This window comes from Protopterus annectens, chromosome 8.part1, assembly GCF_019279795.1.
Source record: "Protopterus annectens isolate FY-2018-M chromosome 8.part1, PAN1.0, whole genome shotgun sequence".
In the NCBI taxonomy this organism is placed as follows: domain Eukaryota; kingdom Metazoa; phylum Chordata; order Ceratodontiformes; family Protopteridae; genus Protopterus; species Protopterus annectens.
Window position 1 is genome coordinate 241,145,783 of NC_056742.1, and position 26,227 is coordinate 241,172,009.

At 37.1% G+C, this 26,227-nt stretch overlaps 1 protein-coding gene across 1 annotated transcript in view; it reads right to left on the minus strand.

Moving 5' to 3' along the window:
- The window catches only part of CDH15 (cadherin 15), a 394,116-nt gene that overhangs the window by 181,968 nt on the left and 185,921 nt on the right, over nucleotides 1-26,227 (minus strand). Inside the window, exons 6-7 of the mRNA XM_044081834.1 lie at nucleotides 19,608-19,736; nucleotides 9,033-9,218 (exon numbers count right to left, since the gene is read on the minus strand). Coding sequence (XP_043937769.1) covers nucleotides 9,033-9,218; nucleotides 19,608-19,736 — 315 coding nt within the window. The remainder of the gene's footprint in view (nucleotides 1-9,032; nucleotides 9,219-19,607; nucleotides 19,737-26,227) is intronic.

Consider the following 26,227-nt stretch of genomic DNA (forward strand, 5'->3'; position numbering starts at 1 on the left):
AAGCAAATGTGAAAAAAACAGTCTTTCATGTATGAACCTAGTGAAAAAAAAATCCGAACAGCATTAGACTACCTTCCACATGAGAAGGAGTATCTAATTCCCTGAGAACTGTACATATTCACCAGAATGAAAGGGCAAAGGTACATGGTTATACAAACTCCTCTAGAACAAGATGTCTAGAACAGCGTATTTGAAATTCTAAACATACAGAAAAGAAGATCCAATAAAGACTATACAGCTGTTATTGACTAAAAAAATAAAATGAAAAATGTCTTCACAAGTGCCAATTAATAGGCATCACGTTTTTAAAAGAGTAAGCTCTATCATTGTTTACAGTAATATACTACTTCTTTAGACTAAATTATAAATCAAATATGCATTTAAATACTTAAAAAGGAAATAATGTGATTAAAACAACCATCTAAAATTAGTGTTTAAGAAACTTAAGACTTAATTTAACAGCAACATTTACTTCTGGTGGTGTACAAGCATTAGATGTTGAATTCTCATTGGAGGAAATTAGATCATTACTGTAGGTATGCCTGTCATCTGCCTGCCATAGGAATTATTTCTTCATTTATAGGAAAAAATCCTGTTCAGTGGATCTGTAGACCAGTTTAAAAATACTTGAGATGTTATTGTCATTTCCTCATGTGTAGCGTTGGATGAAATACCAGGAGACTACAAGAAAACATATCTGAAGAGATATCAGAAACTATTTTGCTGCAATGTCTTGTTTAAAGAATTCTGTTAGGAGTTATTGTATTCTGGTTTGTCATGGATAGGAAAACCTTCATAATTATTGAATGTATGACCTCCTCAAAAAGTTACATAGGTTAACAGTCATGGATGATTTTCTTCTTTTTTTTTTGTAGAGACGGGTACAGGAAGCTGTTTTGTTTATGTGCTATAGCACTACAGCAACAGTTTCCATGTCTTTGCACTTATTATGCAATAGCCTAGAAAAGGCTAATGGTTATATTTTATTTTCTGAGATGTATAAATAAATGCTCTGGAACTTCAGACAGTCTAAATGAAATACATTAAAACCGAATGTGATGCTGAGTAATCTGGAATCTGAGGTACTTACTGTGAGATGATTTAATCCGAATAGGAAGGCATGAGAACTAAAGGAGGTGGTGTATCAATATTAGTTAAAGATAAATACACCTCTAGATTGGTTAAACAGCATAATTTCCTTAATTGACTGTAGGTAAGCCCCATCTTCAGGTCATTGCTAGCTATAGGACCCCCTCCATGAATCAAGACATCCACTCAGCCTACTTGGATCTACTTCAGTCAATTAAGATACAACCAAACACCCTGGTTTTAGGTGACTTTAATTACCCATCCATAGATTGGGTAAATTATATGTGTTCTAACTCACTTGCCCAAAGGTTCTTGAACTTTGTTAACTCCAATGTTCTGGCAACTAGCTGACATACCCACAAGGGGCTGAAACATCCTGGACCTGGTACTCACCAACATGAGGGACCGCTGCACCACAGGCAGTGTGTGGCCATCCTTGGTGATATCTGACCACAAATTAGTCCCGCTAGAAGTAACTATAACACAAGACCCCCCCCCCCCCCTTAGCAAGAACTAGACTAAAAAACTTCTCCAGGGTCACTTACAACCTCTTATGTGATGGCATAAATAGCTTCATAGCCTCTACGCACTGAAGCACCTATACAATTGTATTGACTGTGCCATACCTGATAGAACCAAAACAAGACCTTCAAGGAAAAACAAACCTGCCTGGTGGACAACTGCCATTAACAGGCCATACAATAGAAGAAAGAAATTGTTGTCTAATAGTAGGAAGGAATGGTCTCAAAACTGGAAACACTCCCTTCTCAACTTAAACAGGCAAATAAGACTCCCGCTGAAGTCCTCCAAAGCGAACTACAAATCCAAATTAGCTTCCCTAAGGACAACCACAAGGCGTTCTTCAGTTACATCCAAAACCTCAAAGGTAAAGCCCAGATTTGCACTGAACTCATAGTTAATGGTATTACATATACAAAACCTGTGGAAATAACAAACCTGCTGGCTGACAGGTTCAGTGAAAACTTCTCTCCCCTGTCCCCACCACATATACTCCAAAGCATCCCTAACACCTATTCCCCCACCTAGTATCTCCAAGGAGCAGGTCTTAAATGCCCTCTCCAAGGCAAAAAACACAGCCTCTATGGGACCTGACAACATCCCGGGCTGTGCTCTACATGGGTTAAAACAAGAATTAGCATCACCATTGAGCATGCTTTTCAATCATAGCCTAAGCACCGGCTTCATCTCAGCAGAATAGAAAACAGCTACCATCATCCCTTTGCACAAAGGGGGGTGCATCCATGGACCCTAGGAACTATAAATCCATTAGCCTGACCAGCCTTATCTACAAGGCCATGGAACAGATCATCATGGACCTTATTAACAAAGATATAGGAAATCTCTAAATGCTCAACCCCACCCAGTTTGGCTTTGTCAAGGGGAGATCATGCCTGTTAAACTTGGTGGATTTCTTGAAGAGAGTCACCAATGCCCTAGATGAGGGCAAATCTGTACATACAGCCTACCTAGACTTAGCCAAGGCCTTTGACACAATCCCCCACTCAGGCATCATTGATAACTCACCAAGGTGGGTATCAACCCATATACTGTCAGGTAGGCTGCAATTTGGCTCACTGATAGAACTCATACAGTCAAAATAGGGGACTCCACCTCCTCCAGCAGACCCTTAACCAGTGGTATTCCACAGGGATCGGTTCTGGGACCCTACTGTTCAGAATCTACTTCTCCAAAGTACAGGCTAAAACTAAAGGACAGTGGCTGACAAAGTTTGCTTATGACTGCAAACTGCGAGTGATCACTGAAGCCCCTAGTGATGTTAACATCCTGCAAGAAAGTCTTATGCAAACTAATGACTGGTGCCAAAGTCATGGTCTTAAACTTAATGCAAAGAAAATGCACTATCATCCCCTTCGGCAAGAGTGATGTTCCTGCAAACTACCACATAAATAGCAATACCCTAGGCACACAGTCAGTGGTGACAGATCTGAGCACACAGGTTGACAGCAACCTTAATTTCAATCACCATGTCTCCACAGTGGTAAGAAGGGCATTTTATATTGCTCATCTCATAAGTAAGGGCATTGCCTCCAGAAAAAAAGAGGTTATAACTCCCCTGTACTCTTCCCTCATCAGGCCAGTAACAGATACAATGCTCTCTTTGGTATGTTCCTTTCCAAATTACCTGCAGCAATTGGAGAGATCACAAACGTTCCTTACAAAGAAAATTCAGAGTCATCAGGATCTGTCTTATGTGGACAGACTGAAATCATTGTCACTTTACTCTGTGTCATACAGAGTGTTTAGAGATGACCTATGCCTTGTATATAGCGTAGTCTCTGACCCAGTCTTACTGGAACTGTTGCACATTCACAAGTCAAATGACACAGGAGTCGCTCACTCAAAGGACCTTAACCTGGTATATGGCATCAACAGAACTTGCTGGAGAGATAGATATGTCTCATAGAGGCTGCCCCACCTTTGGAACAATATTTCTATTCATGTTAACCAAAGCCCCTCATTGGACCTATTTAAGCGCAATTTGTCGATTGGATGAGTAGCCAGAAATTCACTCCAGGGGTTCCACCTGTGTCCCTCTTGGACAGGGGTTAGGTGCTAATGTTAGTGTCTGCTTGAACCAGACACCTTTGCAAACACAGGTTATACTTAGCTAGGCTTGTAAGGCCCCTGGGTCATTAGCCTAGTAACCTCCTATGATCCTATAATCCTTTGATCCATACCTAGGGTTACCATGTAAATTTTTGGTTCTATGAAGGGAAATAGAATCCATTTCAAGTGATCTGGCATTTCCAAACTTATTCAGTCTGTTAAAGCAAGAGCTGGTTTGGAGGTCTTGTACTTTTTTTTTTTTTTTTTTTTTTTTTAGCAATTAGAAAGAGTTTGAAGTAAAACCCTTGAAAATGACTGGAGGTACCTAGCTATTGCCTTTTTCTCAATAACTGGTCCATTAGCCATGAAATGTGTCATAGATAGTAAGGTGGTACCTCTGGAACAAGCTGCATTTGTGGTTTATGAACACATTCTCTTATAAAACCCTGCTGTACTGTTTATAAAGCCCATTGTTTTGTAGGTATCTCTTGCTACATAGATTTTTCTTTCTGTAGGTACCAGGGATTGAATAAATTAGAAAGCAGGATGCAGTTATCTTGAAGGTTTCTGGTTACTGCCTGTCGCTGATAAATTTGATTTGTAATTGATTTGTTTGCCTTTATACTGTCTCATGCAGCCTTCTTCTCTAAGCCTACAATAATACCATTAGCTAACCCAGCCACTGGGGATGCGCAAGCCAGTGCATCTCTTTATGCCGGTCCCAAGCCCGGATAAATGGGGAGGGTTGCGGGCATCCGGCGTAAAACTTCACCAAATAATTCATGCGGACAGCAGTAAATATTTCCATATCGGATCGGTCAAGGCCCGGGTTAACAACGACTGCCACCAGTATTGATAGCTAAAAGGGTGCTGGCGGAAATTGGGTTATTGTTGGCCGAAGAAGGAGAAGAGGCGAAAGGCATGGCCGAAGGCAGGAAAAGAGGAGAAAGGCTAGGACTGTGGTAGTGAGGGTCGGAACTTTGAATGTTGGCAGTATGACTGGTATAGGGAGAGAGCTAGCTGCTATGATGGACAGAAGGAAGGTTGGTATATTGTGTGTGCAAGAGACCAGATGGAAGGGGAGTAAGACTAGGTGGATCACAGGTGGGTTCAAATTGTTTTATCATGGTGTAGATGGAAGGAGAAATGGTGTAGGAGTTATCCTGAGGGAACATTATGCTAAGAGTGTTTTGGAGGTGAAAAGAGTGTCGGATAAAGTGCTGTTTATGAAGCTGGAAATTGATGATGTAATGATGAATGTTGTTAGTGCATATGCTCCACAAGTTGGGTGTGCGTTGGATGAGAAAGGAAAATTTTGGAGTGAGTTGGATGAAGTGGTGATGACTGTACCCAAGGGTGAGAGAGTGGTGATTGGAGCAGATTTCAATGGGCATGTTGGTGAAGGGAACAGAGGTGATGAGGAAGTGATGGGTAGGTATGGTGTTAAACAAAGGAATGCAGAAGGTCAGATGGTAGTGGATTTTTTGAAAGGATGGACATGGCTGTGGTGAAATATTATTTTAACAAGAGGAGCATAGGTTGGCATACAAGAGTGGAGGAAGATGCACACAGGTGGATTATATCTTATGTAGAAGGGCCAGTCTGAAGGAGATTGGAGACTGTAAAGTAGTGACTGGAGAAAGTGTCGTTAGGTAGCATAGGATAGTGGTTTGTAGGATGACGTTGGTACTCAAGAAGAGGAGGAGGAGTGTGAGGGCAGCACCAAGGATCAAATGGGGGAAAATGAAAAAGGATAATTGTGAGGTGGAGTTCAGGGATGAGTTAAGACAGGCACTGGGTGGCAGTGAAGAGTTACCAAATAGCTGGGTAACTACAGCAGAGCTAGTAAGGGAGACGGCTAGAAAGGTGCTTGGTATGACATCTGGATAGAGGAAGGATGACAAGGAGACATGGTGGTGGAATGAGAAAGTACAGGAGAGTACACAGAGAAAGAGGTTGGCAAAGAAGTGGGATTGTCAGACAGATGAAGAAAGTAGACAGGAGTATAAGGAGATGAGGTGCATGGCAAAGAGAGAGGTGGCGAAGGCTAAGGATAAGGCATATGAAGAGTTGTATGAAAGGTTGGACACTAAGGAGGGAAAAAAGGACCGACTGGCTAGACAGAGGGACCGAGCTAGGAAAGATGTGCAGCAGGTAAAGGTGATAAAGGATAATGAGGGGAACATACTCACAAGTGAGGAGAGTGTGTTGAGGAGATGGAAAGAATACTTTGAGCGGTTAATGAATGAAGAGAATGAGAGGGAGAGAAGGTTGGATGATATGGGGATAGTGAATCATGAAGTACAATGGATTAGCAAGGAGGAAGTAAGGATAGCTATGAAGAGGATGATGAATGGAAAGGCTGTTGGCCCAGATGACATACCTGTGGAAGCATGGAGGTGTTTTGGTGAAATGGCAGTGGAGTTTTTAACCAGATTGTTTAATGAAATCTTGGAAAGTGAAAGGATGCCTGAGGAATAGAGAAAAATGTTTTGGTACCGATTTTTAAGAATAAAGGTGATGTGTAGAGCTATAGTAACTACAGAGGGATTAAACTGATCAGTCACAGCATGAAGTTATGGTAAAGAGTAGTGGAAGCTAGGTTAAGAAGGGACGTGATGATTAGTGATCAGCAGTATGGTTTCATGCTGGGAAAGAGCACTACAGATGGGATGTTTGCTCTAAGAGTGTTGATGGAGAAGTACAGAGAAGGTCAGAAGGAGTTGCATTGTATTTTTGCAGACTTAGAGAAAGCATATGACAGGGTGCCTAGAGAGGCGTTGTGGTATTGTATGAGGAAGTCAGGAGTGTCAGAGAAGTATGTAAGAGTGGTACAGGATATGTATGAGTGTAGTGTGACAGTGGTGAGGTCTGCAGTGGGAGTGAAGGATGCGTTTAAGGTGGAGGTGGGGTTACATCAAGGTTCAGCTCTGAGCCCTTTCTTATTTGCAATGGTGATGGACAGGTTGACAGACGAGATCAGTCAGGAGTCGCTGTGGACTATGATGTTTGCAGATGACATTGTGATCTGTAGTGAGAGTAGGGAACAGGTGGAGGAGACCCTGGAGATGGAGATATGCTCTAGAGAGAAGAGGAATGAAGGTCAGCAGGACTAAGACAGAATATATGTGTGTGAATGAGAGGGAGGATAGAGGAATGGTGAGGATGCAAGGAGTAGAGGTGGTGAAGGTGGATGAGTTTAAATACTTGGGATCAATAGTTCAGAGTAACAGTGAGTGTGGAAGAGAGGTGAAGAAGAGAGTACAGGCAGAATGGAGTGGGTGGAGAAAAGTGTCAGGAGTGATTTGTGACAGATGAGTACCAGTAAGGGTGAAAGGGAAGGTCTGCAAGAGGGTAGTGAGACCAGCTATGTTATATGGGTTGGAGACAGTGGCATTGACAAAAAGGCAGGAGTCTGAGCTGGATGTAGCAGAGTTAAAGATGTTAAGATTTGCACTGGGTGTGACGAGGGTGGACAGGATTAGGAATAAGTATATTATAGGGTCAGCCCAGGTTGGAAGGTTTGGAGACAAAGCCAGAGAGGCAAGATTACATTGGTTTGGACATGTTCTGAGGAGGGATGCTGAGTATGTTGGGAAAAAGATGCTAAGGATGAAGCTACCAGGTAACAGGAAAAGAGGAAGGCCTAAGATAATGTTTATGGATGTGGTGAGAGAGGACATGCAGGTGGTTGGTGTGACAGAGCAAGATGCAGAGGACAGGAAGAAATGGAAACAGATGATCCACTGTGGTGACCCCTAACAGGAACAGCCGAAAGAAGATGATGAATAATACCATTAGCTGTCTGACCAAAATAAAAAAAATGTGTCATTGGTGCGTTAAATAGCCTAAATTTAAAATCTTCATTATACGACATTTTGTTTTAAGTTATGACAAACTTCTCAAAACAACCTATGACACAGCTGCCCTTAATGATGCATCTAAAGTATCCTAAGTCAATTTCAGTGAGTGACCTCCAATTTTATCTTCTTTAGACACTCATGTTTCTATTGATAGCAAAATTGCTTAGAATAAATTATAATGTATTCTGGATTTGCTCTAAAATTTAATTCTGATATGCAGCTATGCAAGCTAAATAATTTAGTGCCCTATCAGCTACTGTAATATATGTGTACACTTTTTTACCAGATTTATGTAGTACCACATGATAACGATGTAAGAGGGACAGCCTTACCATTTTGTTTAGACAGTTTTAATGTAAGGTCTAAAGGTGACTAGCATCATTTGGGCAACCAAGTTTTTTTGCCTTGGTACTTGTGGGACTGTACAACAGCTATTTGCATCCAAAACATCCTGGAAAGTATCAAGCATTGGTAGCATTGCCCAATCCGAGTTTGTCAGCATCATAATTTTTCCTATATCTCTTATTTGGAGATGAGGAATGTCAATTAAAGCAAATGAAGAAAAAAATCCATAAAATGTAAATTATCTTTAAAAGACGTGTCATCTGAAAGTGAGCCTGAAGACTGTGAAGAAATATTCTCATTGTCAGACTGCTGTCTTTGTTGTAGTTTCTTTTAATATATTACATGATTCAAGGGCCAGGATAGTTGGAGAAATAATGGGTATATCCTGGTAAAATGGTGTTGATGTGCTGGGTTCATCTAACATAATAATTCTTGCATGACGTATGATCGCAGGAGAAAGGAACACAAATACCTACAAAGGTGTTACTCTATGCTCCTATCTTTTGATAGCAGTGAAGTCTGAAAACAGAATCTTAGTACTTTTGTTAACAACTTCCCATACCTGATTTGATTAGCACTAGCAGAACTGGTGGATTTACATTTTTATTAATTTGCTTGGCTACGTCGTTTCATGATTTGACTTTGTTAATCACGCCATCCTTATCCTTCTTAGTTTTTATTGGCCCTCCCTTTTATCGTTTCTTTATAGGAGTTAAAACAGTGAAAAATTACAGGTAGTACAGTGAGTAAGTAAAACGGTTAGCAGCTTACTAAAATTACACAGCAACACGACTCTTCACTTTTGTTTCAAGATCTGCAAAAAAACAATAAGTTGTAGAGAAACATGGAGCACCACACAAATGCAATTTTGTTAGTGCTTACTATACAGTAAGTAGCATTAACAATGATGAGAAGAACCAAAAAGCTCAGAGAATATCTGGCAATGCAAGGGGACTTCACACACCTACCGAGGCTCCACTGAATATTGGAGCAAGATTAACAGTCGTGTTACAGGGACAGAAATACAGCAATGACAAGCCTGACTAGGAAACAAAGAGAACAAAGATGGATAATCCAAAATGCTGTCATGTATTGCACTGATCCTGCTCAAGGAATATCTGTCATTTTTATGTTAGAATGCCATACCTTGATTACATATAAAACTCCCTCGTTGGTTTCAGGATCAGTTTGAATAGTAAATTCTTTATCTGGATCTCCACCAATAATCGTATATTTTACTCGCCAGTTAGGTGATCCATGCTCATCACTGTCAGCAACACTGACACGGCCCACTTCCACACTACCTTTGTGCTCCACCACTTGCATAAAAAACTGCAAAACAGAAAGCAAGTTTTAGATTATGCAGGTAGACTTAGCAAAGGCACCTATATATAAATTGCAAAGACACTGGTCAAAATTTACACTGTTTCAGTACAGCACTGATTTATTAAACAAACTCAGGAGATAAAATCATAGCATTCCAAATAAACTGAAGCACTGACATCTGCATCTCAAAAACATGATACATATAAAACTGTAAGGATGACGATGCAATAATAACTTTCTGGGAGGAATTCATTCTCCCACATTCTTACAAATCTCTAATGACAGCTCCTGCATTTGGACACTTTTTCCCAATAAATAATATAATGAACTTCTTATCCTTAACACTGTCTCTCATGCTAGATAAACTGCATTATATTAATTAAAAAAGTCTTTGGTTCCATGCCGATGGCATTAAAAACTAGGGGAGTGTGGATATGAAGATGAGGGAGGTGCAACCAGTCATGGAGGAGGTCTGCTTGCCTCCCACATCGGGGTGCAGGGAACACTAACAGTTTGATTTTACACTCTTCTGTGGTTCAGACATTAGTTTTTGGCAGTTTTGCTCCTCAACATCTTGACATTTAGGTCTCATGGGGGATCTTAAAGATATTTATCTAAATTCTGGATTCCACAACTGGCACAATCAGTCTTACCCATCTGAAAAGTTATGGCCATGAATCTGGGAAGGAGGAAGAAAACAATATGACAGAAGGCAAGCAAATCTCTTCTTCATTTAGACCCTTAGGAGTTCCAAATAGCCCAATCAAACATTCCAGTGATTTTCATAGCAAAAAGGTTTTGGTTCGTATTTTCCAGAGATGATTTGTAACAGCCAATAGCACATTTAAATTATTTACTTATGTTTCCAGAATGTAGGATTCCTACTTAGTGTTTGCAGAAAGTGAACAAAACAAGAGGAAATTGCAGCATATGAAAGGTAATCTAACAGTAATTCTTATGTGTGTGTGTGTGTGTGTGTGTGTGTGTGTGTGTGTGTGTGTGTGTGTGTGTGTTGGTGGATGTGGTAGTTAAATGTATTGTGGCTTGGATGTTGATTCCTTTATGCCTGCTTTACTGTGTATTTTGCCTGTGTTACCCTTTTATTTGTTGGAATTTCCTGGGGGTTTTTTTGTGTGTATGTTACAAATTAAGATTTTAAAATGTTTTGAAATTCAGTGCACATTAGGGCTTTAAGAAGCATTGTTGAGATATTTATTTTACGTTTTCCATTTCTTGACTCACATTGTCAGAAAGTGTCATATCAGCATCTTAAAACCACAAATACAGCAGCTGTATCAGTTTTAGTAGTTATGGTTTTAAAATGCTGGTATGATGGTTTCTGAGAATTTTGTGATGAAGTGATTTTTTTTTTATTCCTTCACTGTGCTGTCAGTGCCCATTGAAATTCTGAGACTCTTCAGTGCAAGTCCTGAAACCCTAAAAACTAAGGACAATCCTTGTAAGACCACAACAACTTGTGAAAATCAGTTACACATAAAAAAGTTTTTTTTTTTTTTTGCAGGGAGGCAATCTCACCTTCCCCCTTATGTGGGGGGGGGGGCTATAACTCTTTATTCTCCTGTTACTTCTAACTGCGGTGGTGGTGCTGCGGTAGCATTGTCGCCTCACAGTAAAACGTTGTCCTGTTCGATTCTCAGTTAGAGCGTCTTCTGTGTGGAGACATGCGTAAATGGACATACCTTCATTGAAGGTTGTGCATCAGGGCTGGCAACTTGGCACGTAAAAATCTACTGCCAATTATTAGCGGACCGGAGTTCCTCTGTGGTGACCCCTAAGTGGGAAAAGCCGAAAGACAAAACAACAACAACAACTCTCCTGTTACTTCTACGGTGTACAGAAATATATTAACTCCAGAACTAGGAATACTCTGAGATACAGCAATTTTGGAATTAATACAGATTTTCCTGTAATCACACTTAAAGGATTTCATTTACTACCCTTGAACATAAAACAGAAACTGAACTGTACATTTTAAACTGGGTTTTAGAAAGAATTATTGACTTGATGTTTTGGTTTGTTTGTTCAGTCAGCTTTAGTCTCTGTAGGCCTGTACATAAGACTAGTTGTCATTTAATCACACATTTTAGAAATGTGCCTTTCATGTATTTAATGTATTGCCTTGTAATATTGTTTTTTTAGATATTGGGCAGCACATGCTTTAAAAAAACTCAAGTAGCAAAAGTAACTACAGCAACAACAGTTAGAAGGACTTGCTGTTTTACTTTCTCTTTCATTAACTGATGTGGAAAAAAATAAAAAAGTAATTGCAGTTTTATGTGTGTGTTTGTGTGTGTGTGTGTGTGTGTGTGTGTGTGTGTGTGTGTGTGTGTGTGTGTGTGTGTGTGTGTGTGTGTGTGTGTGTGTGTGTGTGCTTGTGTGTGAGAGAGAGCGAGAGAGAGCGAGACAGCCAGAGAGTATGAGAAAAAGAAAGGCAGAAAGAGAGAGTGAGCAAGTGAGAGAAAACACATATCTCTCAACTTTTTTCTCAGGAGTTCTTGACAATGTCAACAATAATGGGTGAACTTGGGGTCAATTTTTGAAATATGACCGTAATTTACTTAAAAATAAAATAGAGCCAGAGATTTTCCATCCACATTCATTGCCTGAACAATACGAAGCCTGAAATTATAATCTCAGGGTTTATTGACTAACTGCAAACCTCAGTAATTTACTAAAAATCAAATGCTTTTTTTTTCTCAAATTTTTTTTTATTTTTCAAATACATTTGAATGAATTCCATAGTATTTATACATAACATCTTAAATAACTATGTACGCTATTTACATTAGCCTAACATTATAACAGATCTTAATGTATACAGTTACTTTATAAGTATGTCCAATTCATTATCAGAGTGTCTGATCAATTATTGTATAGTGTCAATCAGTGATAAGACTTTTCCCCAAGGGTTGTTGATAAATGGCTTTGGATAAATTGTTAGTTCTTTAATTTTAATTTCCAATAATGATGTGGTCTTCAGTAAGCTGTAGAAGTCTTCCAAAGTTGGTATTGTGTTTGTATTCCATCTTCTTGTTATACACTTCCTTGAAATTGCAAGTATAGTCCATACTAGATACATGTTTGACCTATTCAAATGAGGACCTTCATTCACATTTAATAATAGAAGAGCTTTAGTTAAATAAAATGATTCATTAAATAAAGCTTGTAAAAAGTTATTAATACCATTCCAAAATGGCTTAATTTTAACACAATCAAAGAAAATGTGGTTCCAATCTGCATTGTGTACTTGCTCACATCTCCAACATATTCCTTTTATGGAAGAACTAATTTTACTGATTCTGTCTGGGGTTAAGAATGCTCTGTGCAGGCATTTCCAATTAAAAACTTTCCAGTATTGTATAAAGGATGTATATTTTATTGATAATAAGATATTTGTTTTAATATCTTCAGTTAACTGTATTGAGTGTCATTTTGTTATATATTTCCAATATGAGGTTTTGGGTGTTGTTTTATAGTTTATTTTGAAATACTATTTCCCATGTCAAAGTCATTATATATATAATTTCATATATGTATTTCGTAAATTTAGGTATTTTTTAAATGAAGAATTGTTAATTATTCAACTTAAATCTTGCGAATATGACAGAATACTCTGTAAAGTTATCCAGTCCTGTTGTGGAATTTTGTATGTTGTTTTTATTTCTTGCATATCTAAATCAAATGCTCTTTTGAGGGACACAACAAAATATATGGAAATGTCAAGGACATTTTGATAAATCACAAACAGTTAATTTTGTACTGCTAACCTGAGTGATGACTTTATAAAGAAATCAGTTATGCTGGATTTCCTTGTGTATTGCCTCTATAATACACTTTTAAATGTCACCAAAAAAAAAAACAAAAAAAAAACACACACACAAAGAAGTGAAAATTGGATCATTGGCGCCATCTTCTGGTCACCTGTAGGGATTCAAAGCAATGCTAAAATGTGAACGGGTTCTTACTTTACTGTAAACTTTATACTGGATGTAGAATGAAAACAAGACACATTGCAACTCGTTAAGCAGTTCTAGAGAGTGTGTTTCTGGTACTGTGAGGTGCAGTTGTGAGTTTAATGTTAATTTAATTCATCAGCTATTAAAATTCTTAACTATGATCTAAGCAATATCTGGATGGGTTGTACAGCTGAGAGATGTGAACATTCTTAAGACTGGAATATACTTCGGAAGAAATCTTATATGCATTATATTTTTAGAACAAAACTTTCACAGAATACATGGGTTGGGGAATAGGTAGGGTTGTCAGGCTACAATAATTATTAGGAATTTATGCTTGTTTAACAATGATTTCCTACCACAGAGATATATCGCTGGAAGAAGATTTCACAGAAATGTTGACTGAGGGAAAAATGAAGACAGTTGTCCTCATCAAAGATACTGGAATGTTGACCCTACCAGACAACACAATATGGAATTATTATTGGTCATGGGAGGGGGTGAAACAATGCACATAAGCAGAATGTTATTTTATGTATTTATTAACCAGATAAGCCCACTGGAAAAAGTGTCCCTTTCAAAGGACAACTCAGGAGTAGTATCTGTTAACTGACCTGTCCACAGTCACATGAAGGCAAATGGAGGTGGAAGGAATCAAACACTGTACTCTTGACTACAGGAAACAAGGACTCAGATCTTTAATCATCTGTGCTAGCTGACAAAATTAAACAAATGCACAATAAGTATATAAGGTAGGGAACATAAAGCATATAACGGGGATCTGGAACTGTGTACATGGCTCTACGCAAGCAAGATCCTTGAAGTAAGCTGGAAGCTTACTTATTCAATAAGAAAATAAGTGAATGTATTAAGAAACATGTAGGCTTACGAATTGTTTGGGTGGCTGGGAACAAACAGAGCATCTGAAACTGACTTATTGGAATACCATAAAAATATACTCAACATTAATGAAAAGCCTTCTTTAAAAATACAAAGGATAACAACAAAAGAAATAAAAGTCTGCAATGCCTGGTTATTTTCTTGGTAACCACAGTAGCTGATATCAGATGTTCAGTTTGAGACACGGTGATGCCACTGTATCTTAAAATAAATATGAGGCAAAATGAGTACAGCAGGAGAGGGCCAGTCTCAGCAATTAATAAATAAGTTAAACCAGAACACTATGATTTTAAGTCAGCCAGTGACAACCACTGATGTATTTGGGACAAAGATCAGCCTGTGCAGTAGTACAATATTTGCTTTATGAAGTTTTCAGCCATTTTAATGACTACTGACACAGTGCCACTGGCAGTACTTTTATCACCATTCAGACTTTATTAATTTCAGTCAATAGATGCGACTTGTGCAACTGGATAAAAATGCTGCATTACAAGCAAGGTGTAAGTAACTGTTGAAATAAGCTAAATAAAAAATACATGAACTGTCTTCACAAATGTCCAAAATTTATTAGCAAGCAAACATAAAAGTAACTGGTAAACGCTTTCATTCCTTACATAGAACCTCATCAGATCAAGTTATTAATAATTAAGGGACCAAATAAATACACTTTTAAAATCACATGACTTCAAGCTGTTAATGAGTTAACCCTTTCCTTTTCAAAACTACCTTATAGTTCTCCCTATCATTTATTCCAGGCGAACTACAGGCGTTTAATCTTAACTGCCAACAATATTCTTTCCAATCTAACTCATCTTCGGCTTCCAGTTTAAAATCATAATTCTTTGCCTGATCAATCACAGAAAATTTAAAACACCCTTTATCCATTTCATTATAGTTTTTTTTGCTTTACATGTCCTGCCAAAGCATTACTTAAATCAAAAGGTTCTACTGTTCTTAAATGCTCATAAATCATTCTACAAAATTCTCTAACCGTTCTCCCAATATAGAATGCCAAACACAAACAACATACTTTGATTTACAGGTAAATTCACATAACAATTTTATCTCATAATTTCTAGCATCTACTTTAATTTTATCACCTTCATGTATATATTTACAAAAATTACATTTCATACACTTAAACATCCCTATATTTGTTTCATCCCCATGCTCATCCCCAAAGGGCATTTTTATAAAAATGCTCTTTTAAATTTTTACCCCTTTCAGACACAAAAACATTATTCTCCCCTATAATACTTTTAACCCTGGGAAATTCATTAAGAACCTCCAATTATTTTTCACTGCTTTCATAATAGCAACCTCATCCACTGAATTTTCTAAAACACAAGCTGTTAAATAATCTTTTGGCTTTAATTGTGCTTCTTCTCTTCTAAGGGGAGCTCTACCGATAGATATTCTCTCATTTATGACCTCATTCATTATGCTATTCATCACGTCTTTTGGATAGCCCCGTTCACAAAATCTTGTTTTAATGCCTCAAATTCTGGGTTAAAAAATGTGAATCTTCTGTTAGGTTACTTAACCTAAGAAACTACCCTTTTACCATGTTTCTTTTTAAACTTACATTGTGCATACTACTGTAGTGGAGATATCCATTACTCTGCACTTCTTTTTTATAAATCTTCACTTTTAACCTACTGTCAAATTTATAAACCCTTAAATCCAAAAAAATCAATACTCTCTTTCCCTATTTTTGTAAGTAAATTTTAAATATTCTGAGACATTATTCAAATATGTTACAAAATCTAAAAGCACTTCTTCAGCAACCTTTCCATACAATAAATAAATCATCTATGTAATGCTTATATGTTACTATATATTTAAAAAACTTGATTAATAAATAAATTCCTTTTTCCAGCATGTCATAAAAATATTGGCATAATTGAGTGCCATCATTGCCCCCAATACCACCCCATTTATCTGCCTATAAACATCATTACCGGAAGTGAAAACATTATAAGATAAAATTTATTGAAAAATGTCTTCATCGAATGCCTCTTCATCCACCAATAAACAACGAACTCCCAAATCTCCGAATGGCCACTTCAGCGAATTTTTTTCCAGGGAAAAAAATCTCTTGGCCAACCAAAAATCAAACAAACCCTAACTGGATAAGTTAATAATTTTGAATGAATTAGAAACAGTAACCTCTAAAAATCTAAGTCTTGAAATAGTCTGACAGCACTTTCTGCTATGTCGTTGTCTTAATGAATACTTAACAGGAAACTAGTTTTTCTGAGCATGTTTGAAAATGCTAGCAGAAATTAGACCAGCTTATAATTTCCTAGACTTGAAGATCATATGACATTAGTACATAAAACATCCAAGCTTCTGCCCTGATTTAAAGCAAAGCCAATTTTAGCCATGATTTGTTCAGAATAGAAGCTACATGTTCTATGATGAATGTCACTAGTCAGACTAATGAATAATATATCACCCATTATAGCTGATGCTTCCAAATGTCTGCATCATCATGAGTCTACCATGGTCAGGAAATTCTTCAAGTGGGCCCAGTTAATTATCAAGAGAATATCTTCAAGACACAAAAAAGTCATTCTATTCCTGTATTCTTCCCTTATCAGACCCATCACTAAATACAATGCCCTCTTTGGTATATACACATTCAAATATATCTCATATCTTTAAAGGCATCAAAAATTAAAGGTCTTGAATTCTTCAACTGTCCTGAAAGATTAGCATGGCTCTCTTTATACTCTGTATCCAATTCAGAACAAAGTAAAAATCATATTATTAAATAGGAAATTAAACATTTGATATTACAGTTAGAATTCTTTGCATTCCATCCTTCTATGATTGGTAGAATATCCAGTCAGGCATTCTTCTATTAAAGCTACCATCTTATGGAGCATCTTACAGAAATTATGAACAGCAGTGGCCATAAAACTCTGCTGTCTAACAGCCTTGCTCCTTTTTGCTTCACCATCCTACTGGTCTAGAAAACTGAATATTTTGACTGCTTTGTTAATAAATTGACTTCCAAAGACAAGAGTTAAATTTCTTATTGGGTTGCTTTGCCACTCCTGGACTAGTTTAACTGCTTGATAAGTGTGTCACTTAAGATCCTTGTTTTCACAGTGAGCAAATACAGACCACCATATTAACATAAGCATGCATCCCTCCAAGTGGATCATCTGTTGTCAGTTAAGCCTAAAGCCTGGGGCCTGTACCAGCAATCTGAACTTCATGGTGTAGAGCACCTGAACTGTACCTCTGCTATGGGCAGCAATACCCCAGAGAATGCTGGAGTATATGACGTTTACTAAAGTGCTGCTATCCCTCTTATAACTAGGGTATTTGTCCCAAAACCAATGGCATCCGGCTACAGTTCCCTTAAAGCTCCCCCACAGGGGATCTAAGGAATTTACTCTTTCTTTTTCACAGAAAATGCACCAGACTAGTACACAATCTCACTGTCTCCTCCGTCCCCTAGTTGTACAAGCTTAACAAAAGAAAACCTTATCATGAATCACTTTCTTTTTTTTCTTCAGTGGCTAATGAAAAATAACTGAACTGGGAGCGGCTTTTTCACCATCATCACCATCACCCTTCTGGAATCTACTGCTATCCAATTGCTCTTCATTTTTGACAGTTTAGTAGGAGTCTCAGTGGTTCCACTAGTTCCTGTTTGGGACAGGCAAACCCCTGAATACTGACCATCTTTACCCACAGCTGTGCTTAACAGGTGATGCCTCATTCCCCAGAGTGCCCAATGGAAAAATGTTGCTCCACAAATGACCCATTCTTGCTAGTCATGGCACTTGGAACTGCAGTTCTTACAAACAGTGAGTTGCAAATCTCGCTTTTACACCTTTAAAGTATTTTCTGCAGGGAGTCTTCATCCCCTGTATCCTTATACTGGTGTTAATTAACTCCCACTACTTATGCATCCTAGCTGTGATATTGCTATATACCTTAAAGTAGGGGGGATACTCTCATGCATTACAAATAGACTTGATATACATTTCTTCCAGCTTGCACTTTCAGTTCTGTCATTGTTACCAGGCTTGTATTCCACACACTGGTGATTAGCACTCTTTATGTGTGATGACAGTTGTGCATGAACACTGGGGGTTGAATTTAAAGACTCCGATTTAAGTATCCCGGGTTCTCTCTTTTCCTTAATATACAGTGATTTTGGAGTTGGTATCTGTAAGTAGTGGAAGTTGGGGGAGTGCTGGGTTTGCCTTGTTCCTCTGCAAAAAATGTTTAGTTTTTTTAACTTGTTTTGTAGCTTTCAAGTCTGGCTTGCTGCCTGGAATTGCAACATTTTAAGACTGCATTTATGAGTGCCAATCAAAAAACTCATGTAGCCAAAGTGTACAGCAACACGACCACCATTTCTTATCTGAGCTTCTTTATTGTTATAGTACCTGTTTACTGACCTCTGTTTACTTTGACTTTTTTAAATTTACTTATATTGCTTTTTCCTTGCTAGCTTTCTGACCTTCAGCTATTATGGTAATGAGGTTGGGCAGGTGATTCAGAACGTTTTTTAGGTTTTTTTTCTGTGCAAAGCTATTCTCTTAATGCTAAGCAGAAATGTCCAGTTATATAGCCAAAGCCTGATCTGTTAATACTATAACTTTCTACAGGAAAAGGGAAGAGGTTGGTAAGGAAAGAAACAATGCTTTGCTATCTATCCACTTGTAAGAATGATGCTGGTAACAATAGATTTTGCCATAGGTCAAATCATTTTCTAAGACTCTACTAAATGACTCATCTTGCCTTTAATACCATATTATTAAATTCCTATCTCCATCAGTACAGTCTTAGAAAATTTTCTATTGAATACAAGTTTACATTAAATGCAAAATGAAACAGAAAAAAATAAAAAAACAAACTTTCTACAGATAGTTCACATACACCTGTTCATTTGCAATCAGTAATTCAAGAAATACAAATGTACCTCTCTAATAATCAGCCTACTTTCTGAATGAATTCATTGATATTAGCCACCCACACCATGCTGTAAAGCATTCTGGGTATTATATACTTTGTGGTCCTTAGACAAAGCTGCTAGTTCAAGCCACTAAACATCAGGCTATTTCAAAAGACAACATATGCATGGGTGCACCTGTGTTAGTGATCTGAGTCAGTTAATTCTTGACTTTCCTGGTACTAGTTAAGGGATGGGCAAATAAATACTGCAGATGGTTGGAACTGGTAGTTCCATGGTCCATTATTTACATGTCTACTCTATTCTACCTGCACAGCTGTACCTTGTGAATGTGTGCAAACAGGTACTCTGTCTTGTTCAGCAAATCTGAAGGGACCATAAGAAAAAGCTACTTGCGGAGTCATTTATGCAACTTACATCCAGGTCTTGAATTGAAATTAAGCCCTTGTTTAATTGAAATGTTAGTGGATGCCATGTTCTTTCAGATTCATGTAACAGAAAGTGATTCATCAAAACATTCAAACAGTTTACGACATAGATAATGGAAAAATTGCCACTAATGTAGTATATTTCCCTTACTTGCTTGGCAGTGAAGACAGGTGGGTTGTCATTAACATCCGTTATCCTAATGACTGCTTTTGCAGTGTTGGTTAGTCCATTACCTTCCTGGTCTGCAACTTGCAATGTCAAGTTGTAGGTACTCATTTTCTGTGGAAAATAAACAAGAAAGGTACCTAAGTTAACTTAAAAACAAATTAACTAGTTGATGCCATGTCCACAATTTTTAGCTTTTTGCCTTATAATCAGTAAGGCTAAAACTGGACAATACAAGTATATGTAATGATTACATTTAACATACTTTCCAAATTGTATATAATTGATTGCAAGTACATTGTTAACTTTAAAATGATCATTAATGGTAAGACCATCTGAAATCAATTTATTTTGATTAAGGAACCTTCATTTAAGTAAAACGCACTGCTAAGTTGGGAATATGTATGGTATAATGGAGGCAGAAATAAAGATGTATATATAGTACAAACAAATAACTACCATTTTAGAACATTATATGTACATATAAAGATATTTATTTTAGTCCATTTCACTTGGTTAGTTATGCATTCTGCAGCTCTACTGGCATGAAAAACAGTGGCAAATAAGAATGACTATGTCTATCTTTTCTGTATACAATTCATGTCTGAAAAACATATTGCTCAAATACAAAGTTGGCAAAAAATGAAAGTTATATATAAAAACTAACAAGTGTAGAGGCTCCACATCATAAAAGTAGAAATAGGACAAATGAGGCTGGAGATAATTGGTGTGAGACACAGGTGAGGTGAAAAAATACTGGGCTGTCCAAAGGGAGTAGTATGTAATTCAAGGCAAAGTGAGGAACGGAAACTATATGAACACACCTCAAGTAGCAGAAGCTACAATATGACTTGTCACCTGATCTGCAGCTGTGAAGATAAGCCACTAACAAAGGTGCAGATACACTCACCTTATGGAATGTGGCAACACTTTTAACACTCCTTCAGAGAAAAGTGATCTGTGGCAAACAGTTAGATCCCCCAGTTCTCCACTGATCTGAAACCAATGTCTTTGCTCTGTCTTTTCAACTAATTGCAGTTTTTCTTTATCCTTTCCTTGTATAACCTATTTGAACATAATACCAAAATACTAATAAAATGTAACTGACACGTACTCTTTTACCACAATTATAAAATTCTACGTTTTTGAGCCTAGCCTCTCCAGCAGTTTTGGTTTAATTTCTCCAAGTATTTTGGGTATTTAATAATAATACCATTACTGGAATGGACCCTATTCCTAAGTAAGAGTACAAATAGAGTTCATGAAATTAGTATTGTTTCAGTCTTTGATGTTAGCCAAGAGTGTTCCTCAATACCTGCAATGTGCCAAGAATTGCTTCCTTCTGTTGTTCATTACAAGGCTACGTCTATTGATGGCATATTTAAGTAGGATTGTAAATTCTTTTTTATTACTCATTTTACTCCTATTCCTACTACTGGAACTGTCTGAGTATTTCACTTTCACATTACCCTTGTTTCTGCTTGCAAATACTGGGATTGTATGACTTTGTGTCCCTTTGGATGTAACAAAACTATGATCAATGGGTGTAGCAATTTCAATGATCAGTGCTACTTTTGTCCATTTTATTGGACTGCTATATCTGATTTTCTTAGCTGCAGTGGTACAGCGGTTAGCGTTGTCACCTCACAGCAAGTGGTTCTTCAGTTCGATTCTTGGCTGGAGTTCCTTCTGTGTGGAGTCTGCATGTCCTCCCTGTGGCTGCGTAAACCTCAAAGACATGCAGATAGGTGCATGTGGGTGTGCCTTCCATGAAGGTTGGGAGTCGGGCTGGCAACTCAGCACCGTAGAAAAACATTGCCAATCATTAGCGGGCCAGTGATCTGCTGTGGTGACCCCTAACCGGGAAAAGCCGAAAGAAGAAGATTTTTGAACTGCTGGTAATGAGTGATCCCATGTGATACAAACTTCATCATTCTCTATAATGCTTTGTAGTTCATGTTTCTAATGTGTCTCAGCTACTTCTATATTGCAGTGTTTGCACAATCCTCAGTGTGGTAATCTAGCGCATTTTTATGACTTTCAGTATATATGCCATCTGCCATAAGTGTATCACACCCAGCAACAAGATACAGTATGTGACTTTTTCGATTTCTGTTTTATAGAACCTGGATTTGTCTGTTTCTCTTATGTTTTGAATGGCCTTTGCAAACCAATGTGTAAGTAGTCCAGTATCATGGGCCACTGTTATTAGCCTTTCATCTTTTGGTTTCACTTTACCTCTCCTTATCAATTCCTGCATCAAATCTTGGTTAATATGAGGTTGTTCCAGAAGATCTCTATTCTTGACACTATATCTGTGGACATTTCAATATTTTTAATTCTTGACTGATTCTTTACCTTATAATCTTTATTTTGCTTTTTTACCACATTCAGTTGCTGTCTGATTGTTGTCTACTTCTAGACAAATGCTTCTGCTAAACTACGCAAAGATGTCATCTTGGACTTCTCCTCATGTTTTAAAACTTTCAATATGTCTGGATCTGATGAGGCCAGCAGACATGCATGTAGTCCCACAACTGCCAATCTACACATGCAGTCAGTTTTGAGGAAGTCCACACCTCTTTCAGCATGAGGAATATTTAGTCTCTGATTTTTATATATTATTTGATAAGCATGAAACATTTTTCTGGTTCTGATGTCCAGTTGATTCAATACTTTTGGGAGCCAATATGTCACCCCAAAGCTGTAAGTTAAAACAGGTTAAAGCAAACTGATTTACAGTTTGAATTTTATTCATAGATGTCAAGGCAGTTTTCAATATTAATTTTAGTCTTCTGAAGTATTCCTTACTGAGCTTTATTCTCATTTGTTTATGTTTTATCTCCAAACCTTCATCTCTTCCCAATATTTATACACTCCCTCTTGCTCACGTTCTGTTAAATCACATTAATTTCCTAGGCTGATATTTTCTTGGTGCTGCAGCTTTCCTTTTTAAATGCTGCTTTTGCACATCTATTAAGACCAAATGTTATTCTTATATCATCTGAAAAAGTTTTAACCATTTGTATTTGTGCTTTCATCTCCTCATCTGATGAACTGTAGAGGTCTTTTAAACAAGGATGGTTTCTAGGAGTCAAATTGTAACCCTAGACTAATCTAAGTCAACAGCTTAATGAGTTAAGGGCAAGACAAAACAACAGTGGTGCCAGAATCATCCTGGAATATCTCCATTTGAATTTTTTTTTCCTTGGATAATAATTTGCTGTTCATCATGACAACTGTTGCATGGTCACTGCAATGTAATTAGTCAATGTAGAGTATGTCTTATGTATCTGTAAACATTCCATTATCCATGAATGTGGAATGCTATCCTTGAATGTGGAACACTGTCAAATGCTCTTTGTGATCCATTCGTGCCATACTTAAATTCTTCACCTTTTCAGAACTCTCTGTTGTGGTTTTGTTTAGCAGTAATCTATCCTTTGTTCCATATGAATTTCTTTTATTACCTTTTTGTTCTATTGCTATAAATGAGTTTTTTATAAACGATTATAAACTGCATCAGTTCCAGTATATAATTTGTATATTGTCAGAAGGTAAGTTATTGGTCTATAGCTCTTAGGATGGCTTGTAAGTTCACTCTTAATGAACAGTATCATTTTTCTTGTTGTGTATATAAGCAATTCTTATTCAGCGCTAAATCTTTGTGTAAAGAAGTTACTACCTTAAGCCGGAAGTTAATACTGCATCTGGGTCTGGGGTTTTCCAATTAGGAGCTTTTCTGAACTTTGTCACAGTTTATCTGACTGTTACTTAATTCCATTTCATCTCTTCTGCATTAGAGTTCCTTATTGTTTCTTTTAATTCTTCTGTTCATTCAGCATCTTTGTTACATTCAACAGGGTCTTCATAAATGCTTCTCCAAAATGTACCTACTTCTTCCTTTTTTGGTGGTGTTTCTATTCCTTTTACTTTGTTTTCCCAATTCTACATCAAAACTTTTGTGGGTCATCAATGAATTGCTTATTTTGTACTTTTCCTTTCCATTTATCTGCATATTTTCTAAGTTTTCTGTATGTGTTGATATTTTTAATTTATGACTGGAAATGGTGTACGATAAATCCTTATCTCTTTTGATATTATTTATTACTTTTAGCACATCTATCTTTCTAAGTAGTTTTGATGATCTCTTCCCTTTTCTACATTTTTCTAACAGTAATATATTTGTATTATCTGCTTTATAACTGATATATATATATATATATATATATATATATATATATGTATTTCCTATTCAGTGCTTCCATGGTGGCATTCTACGTTCCCTTCCTTTCATTTGTTACTGTATTTTTGTGATAACACATTATCTGTTATTAGTTTAGCTGCACAGTAATATATCCTGTTTATTTATGTTATATCACATGAATTTCTCTTAATAGTTCTAATTACTGTGTTTATCTGGTTTACCAATCTTCTAACATTTTGAGTCTTATTTAGTTTCTGTAATCTATTTCTTTCATCTACCTTAATATGTCTATCCAGCTCTATTAACCCTAAGTTGTCTTCTTCCTAGTCATTATTTGTATAACAGTACACAAACATTGGTCAAGGCAGATCCAAAAAAACATCAAGGACTTGGACAACAGTACACTAGTGCAGTAGAAGAAAGGCATACTTTTTAAAATTAATTTTAAGACTACTCTTATATGCAAAGTAAACTATGCTAATAGAATTTTTACCTCATACCCAGCAATCAAAAAACTAATGGGACTTAAAAATATCACTTGATCGTAATAGAATTGAGATAGTACAAAACACAAAACTATGGGTATAATAATTGGCCACAGATTAAACATTTGATCAATACAATGAATATGCTATTCAAAATGACAACAATAAACTAGGATTTCATATAAAGTTCTTTTGGACTAAATACTTGTTACCATAGATCAAACCTATACACTCCCTAGTCTTCTGCATGCCTTGTCAATTTTGACTAATATACAGCCCTTATAGCTAGCTAAACTGGAACAATCATACAATAAAATTGCAAAGTTCCAAAGTAACCAAATTAACTAACCACATCACCGTCTTGCACTTTAGTCCCTTAACTGGTTGAAGGTACCAAATCTGTTAGCCTACACTGACATTAAGACTGACCATAGTATCCCCTACAACCCAGGTAGATACTCTGCCATCAGCCAGTTATTAAACTGGTGTTCACTTCACATAGAACTGCCCTCTATGAACCAGCACTTCCTGCTTACTCAAAAATCTAAAAATTATAAAGGTGACTGTCTGTACTCTGTATACATTGTTAAACTGTGAAAGTCTCTTCTAGTAAACATCAAACAATACCGCCTCTCATCTAGTATTTAAAAGTACCTCAAAAACATACTTGTCAACAAAATGGTCTGGCATTTTTAACATCCACAATATTAAATCCCCTTCTCAGTCTAATCCAGTCTAATCATTTGTCATCATTATTTTAAAATCCCAATGAAATCGGAACTTCAGCAAACAATCATGCTCTTGTACTAGCATCATTAGTAAGTTACTTCCTTTTCAGGCAAACTGAGTAAGTATCATAAAATCTTTGCAGATCCTTACCTGCTTACACGTCTCAAATGAATAACTAGTTAGATAAAACTTGCATTTGTCTCATGCAGTCTGTGCATTTCAGTGTAACTTTATACATAAGCTGTACAATAATGCTGGATGTTAATTTGCTATGTTTGTCTTTAGCATGCTATAAATACTGTGTAGAGGACTAAACCTGGTGATTTCTTATTAAACTATATACAGCACAATGTCATTTTCTATATTTGTATTGTTAGCTCATACTAATTGCCTGTGAAAAAGTATGTAAAGTGCACCTTTTCTCCTTAACCCTCTCCTGAAAAGGAGCATTGCCCCGTTGGACTTTCCTGGTAAGCAAAGGCTAATTAATGAATTATTAATTATTTAATTAAATAATTAATTAACTAAACCATCAAATAAATACAATGATCTATGACTACTACCTGATTTCAGATATTTATTTAGTTAAAAAATTCTAAAGAAATCTTCAGCTTCACTGTCTTGGAGGGTTTATTCCTGACCTCCAGTTACCATCTGTATATAGTCTGGATCAGAGCCATTGCTGGCTCATCTAGCACCTGGTACCAGTCCCGGACCTGACACCCACCCCCTCAGCTCATGTAGTAAATAGCTTGCTGCAGCTTACCACACAAGAAACGCTGTAGTATTAAAGTGCTTTTCAGTGCCAGCATTCAGAAATGCTGGCAAAATTAAGAATCTATGAATTGCACTTCCCAATTATGGCCCCAAACTCCTTGTAAGCAAGATAACTGCTCTATTCACCCCAGCCTTGCTCTGCTTCTGTTTTGCATATTCTCCTCGTGTGTGTGTGTGTGTGTGTGTGTGTGTGTGTGTGTGTGTGTGTGTGTGTGTGTGTGTGTGTGTGTGTGTGTGTGTGTGTGTGTGTGTGTTTTCTGGATACTCTTGTTTTCACGGACCTCCTTAAAACATGTTGGTTTACTGGCTATGCTAACATATACCTTGCATTTGTGGCCTAGGTCATTTTATGGCTGAAATCTTGAATAAAGTGGATGACAAACCTTAAAAATGTTAAATACTAATGT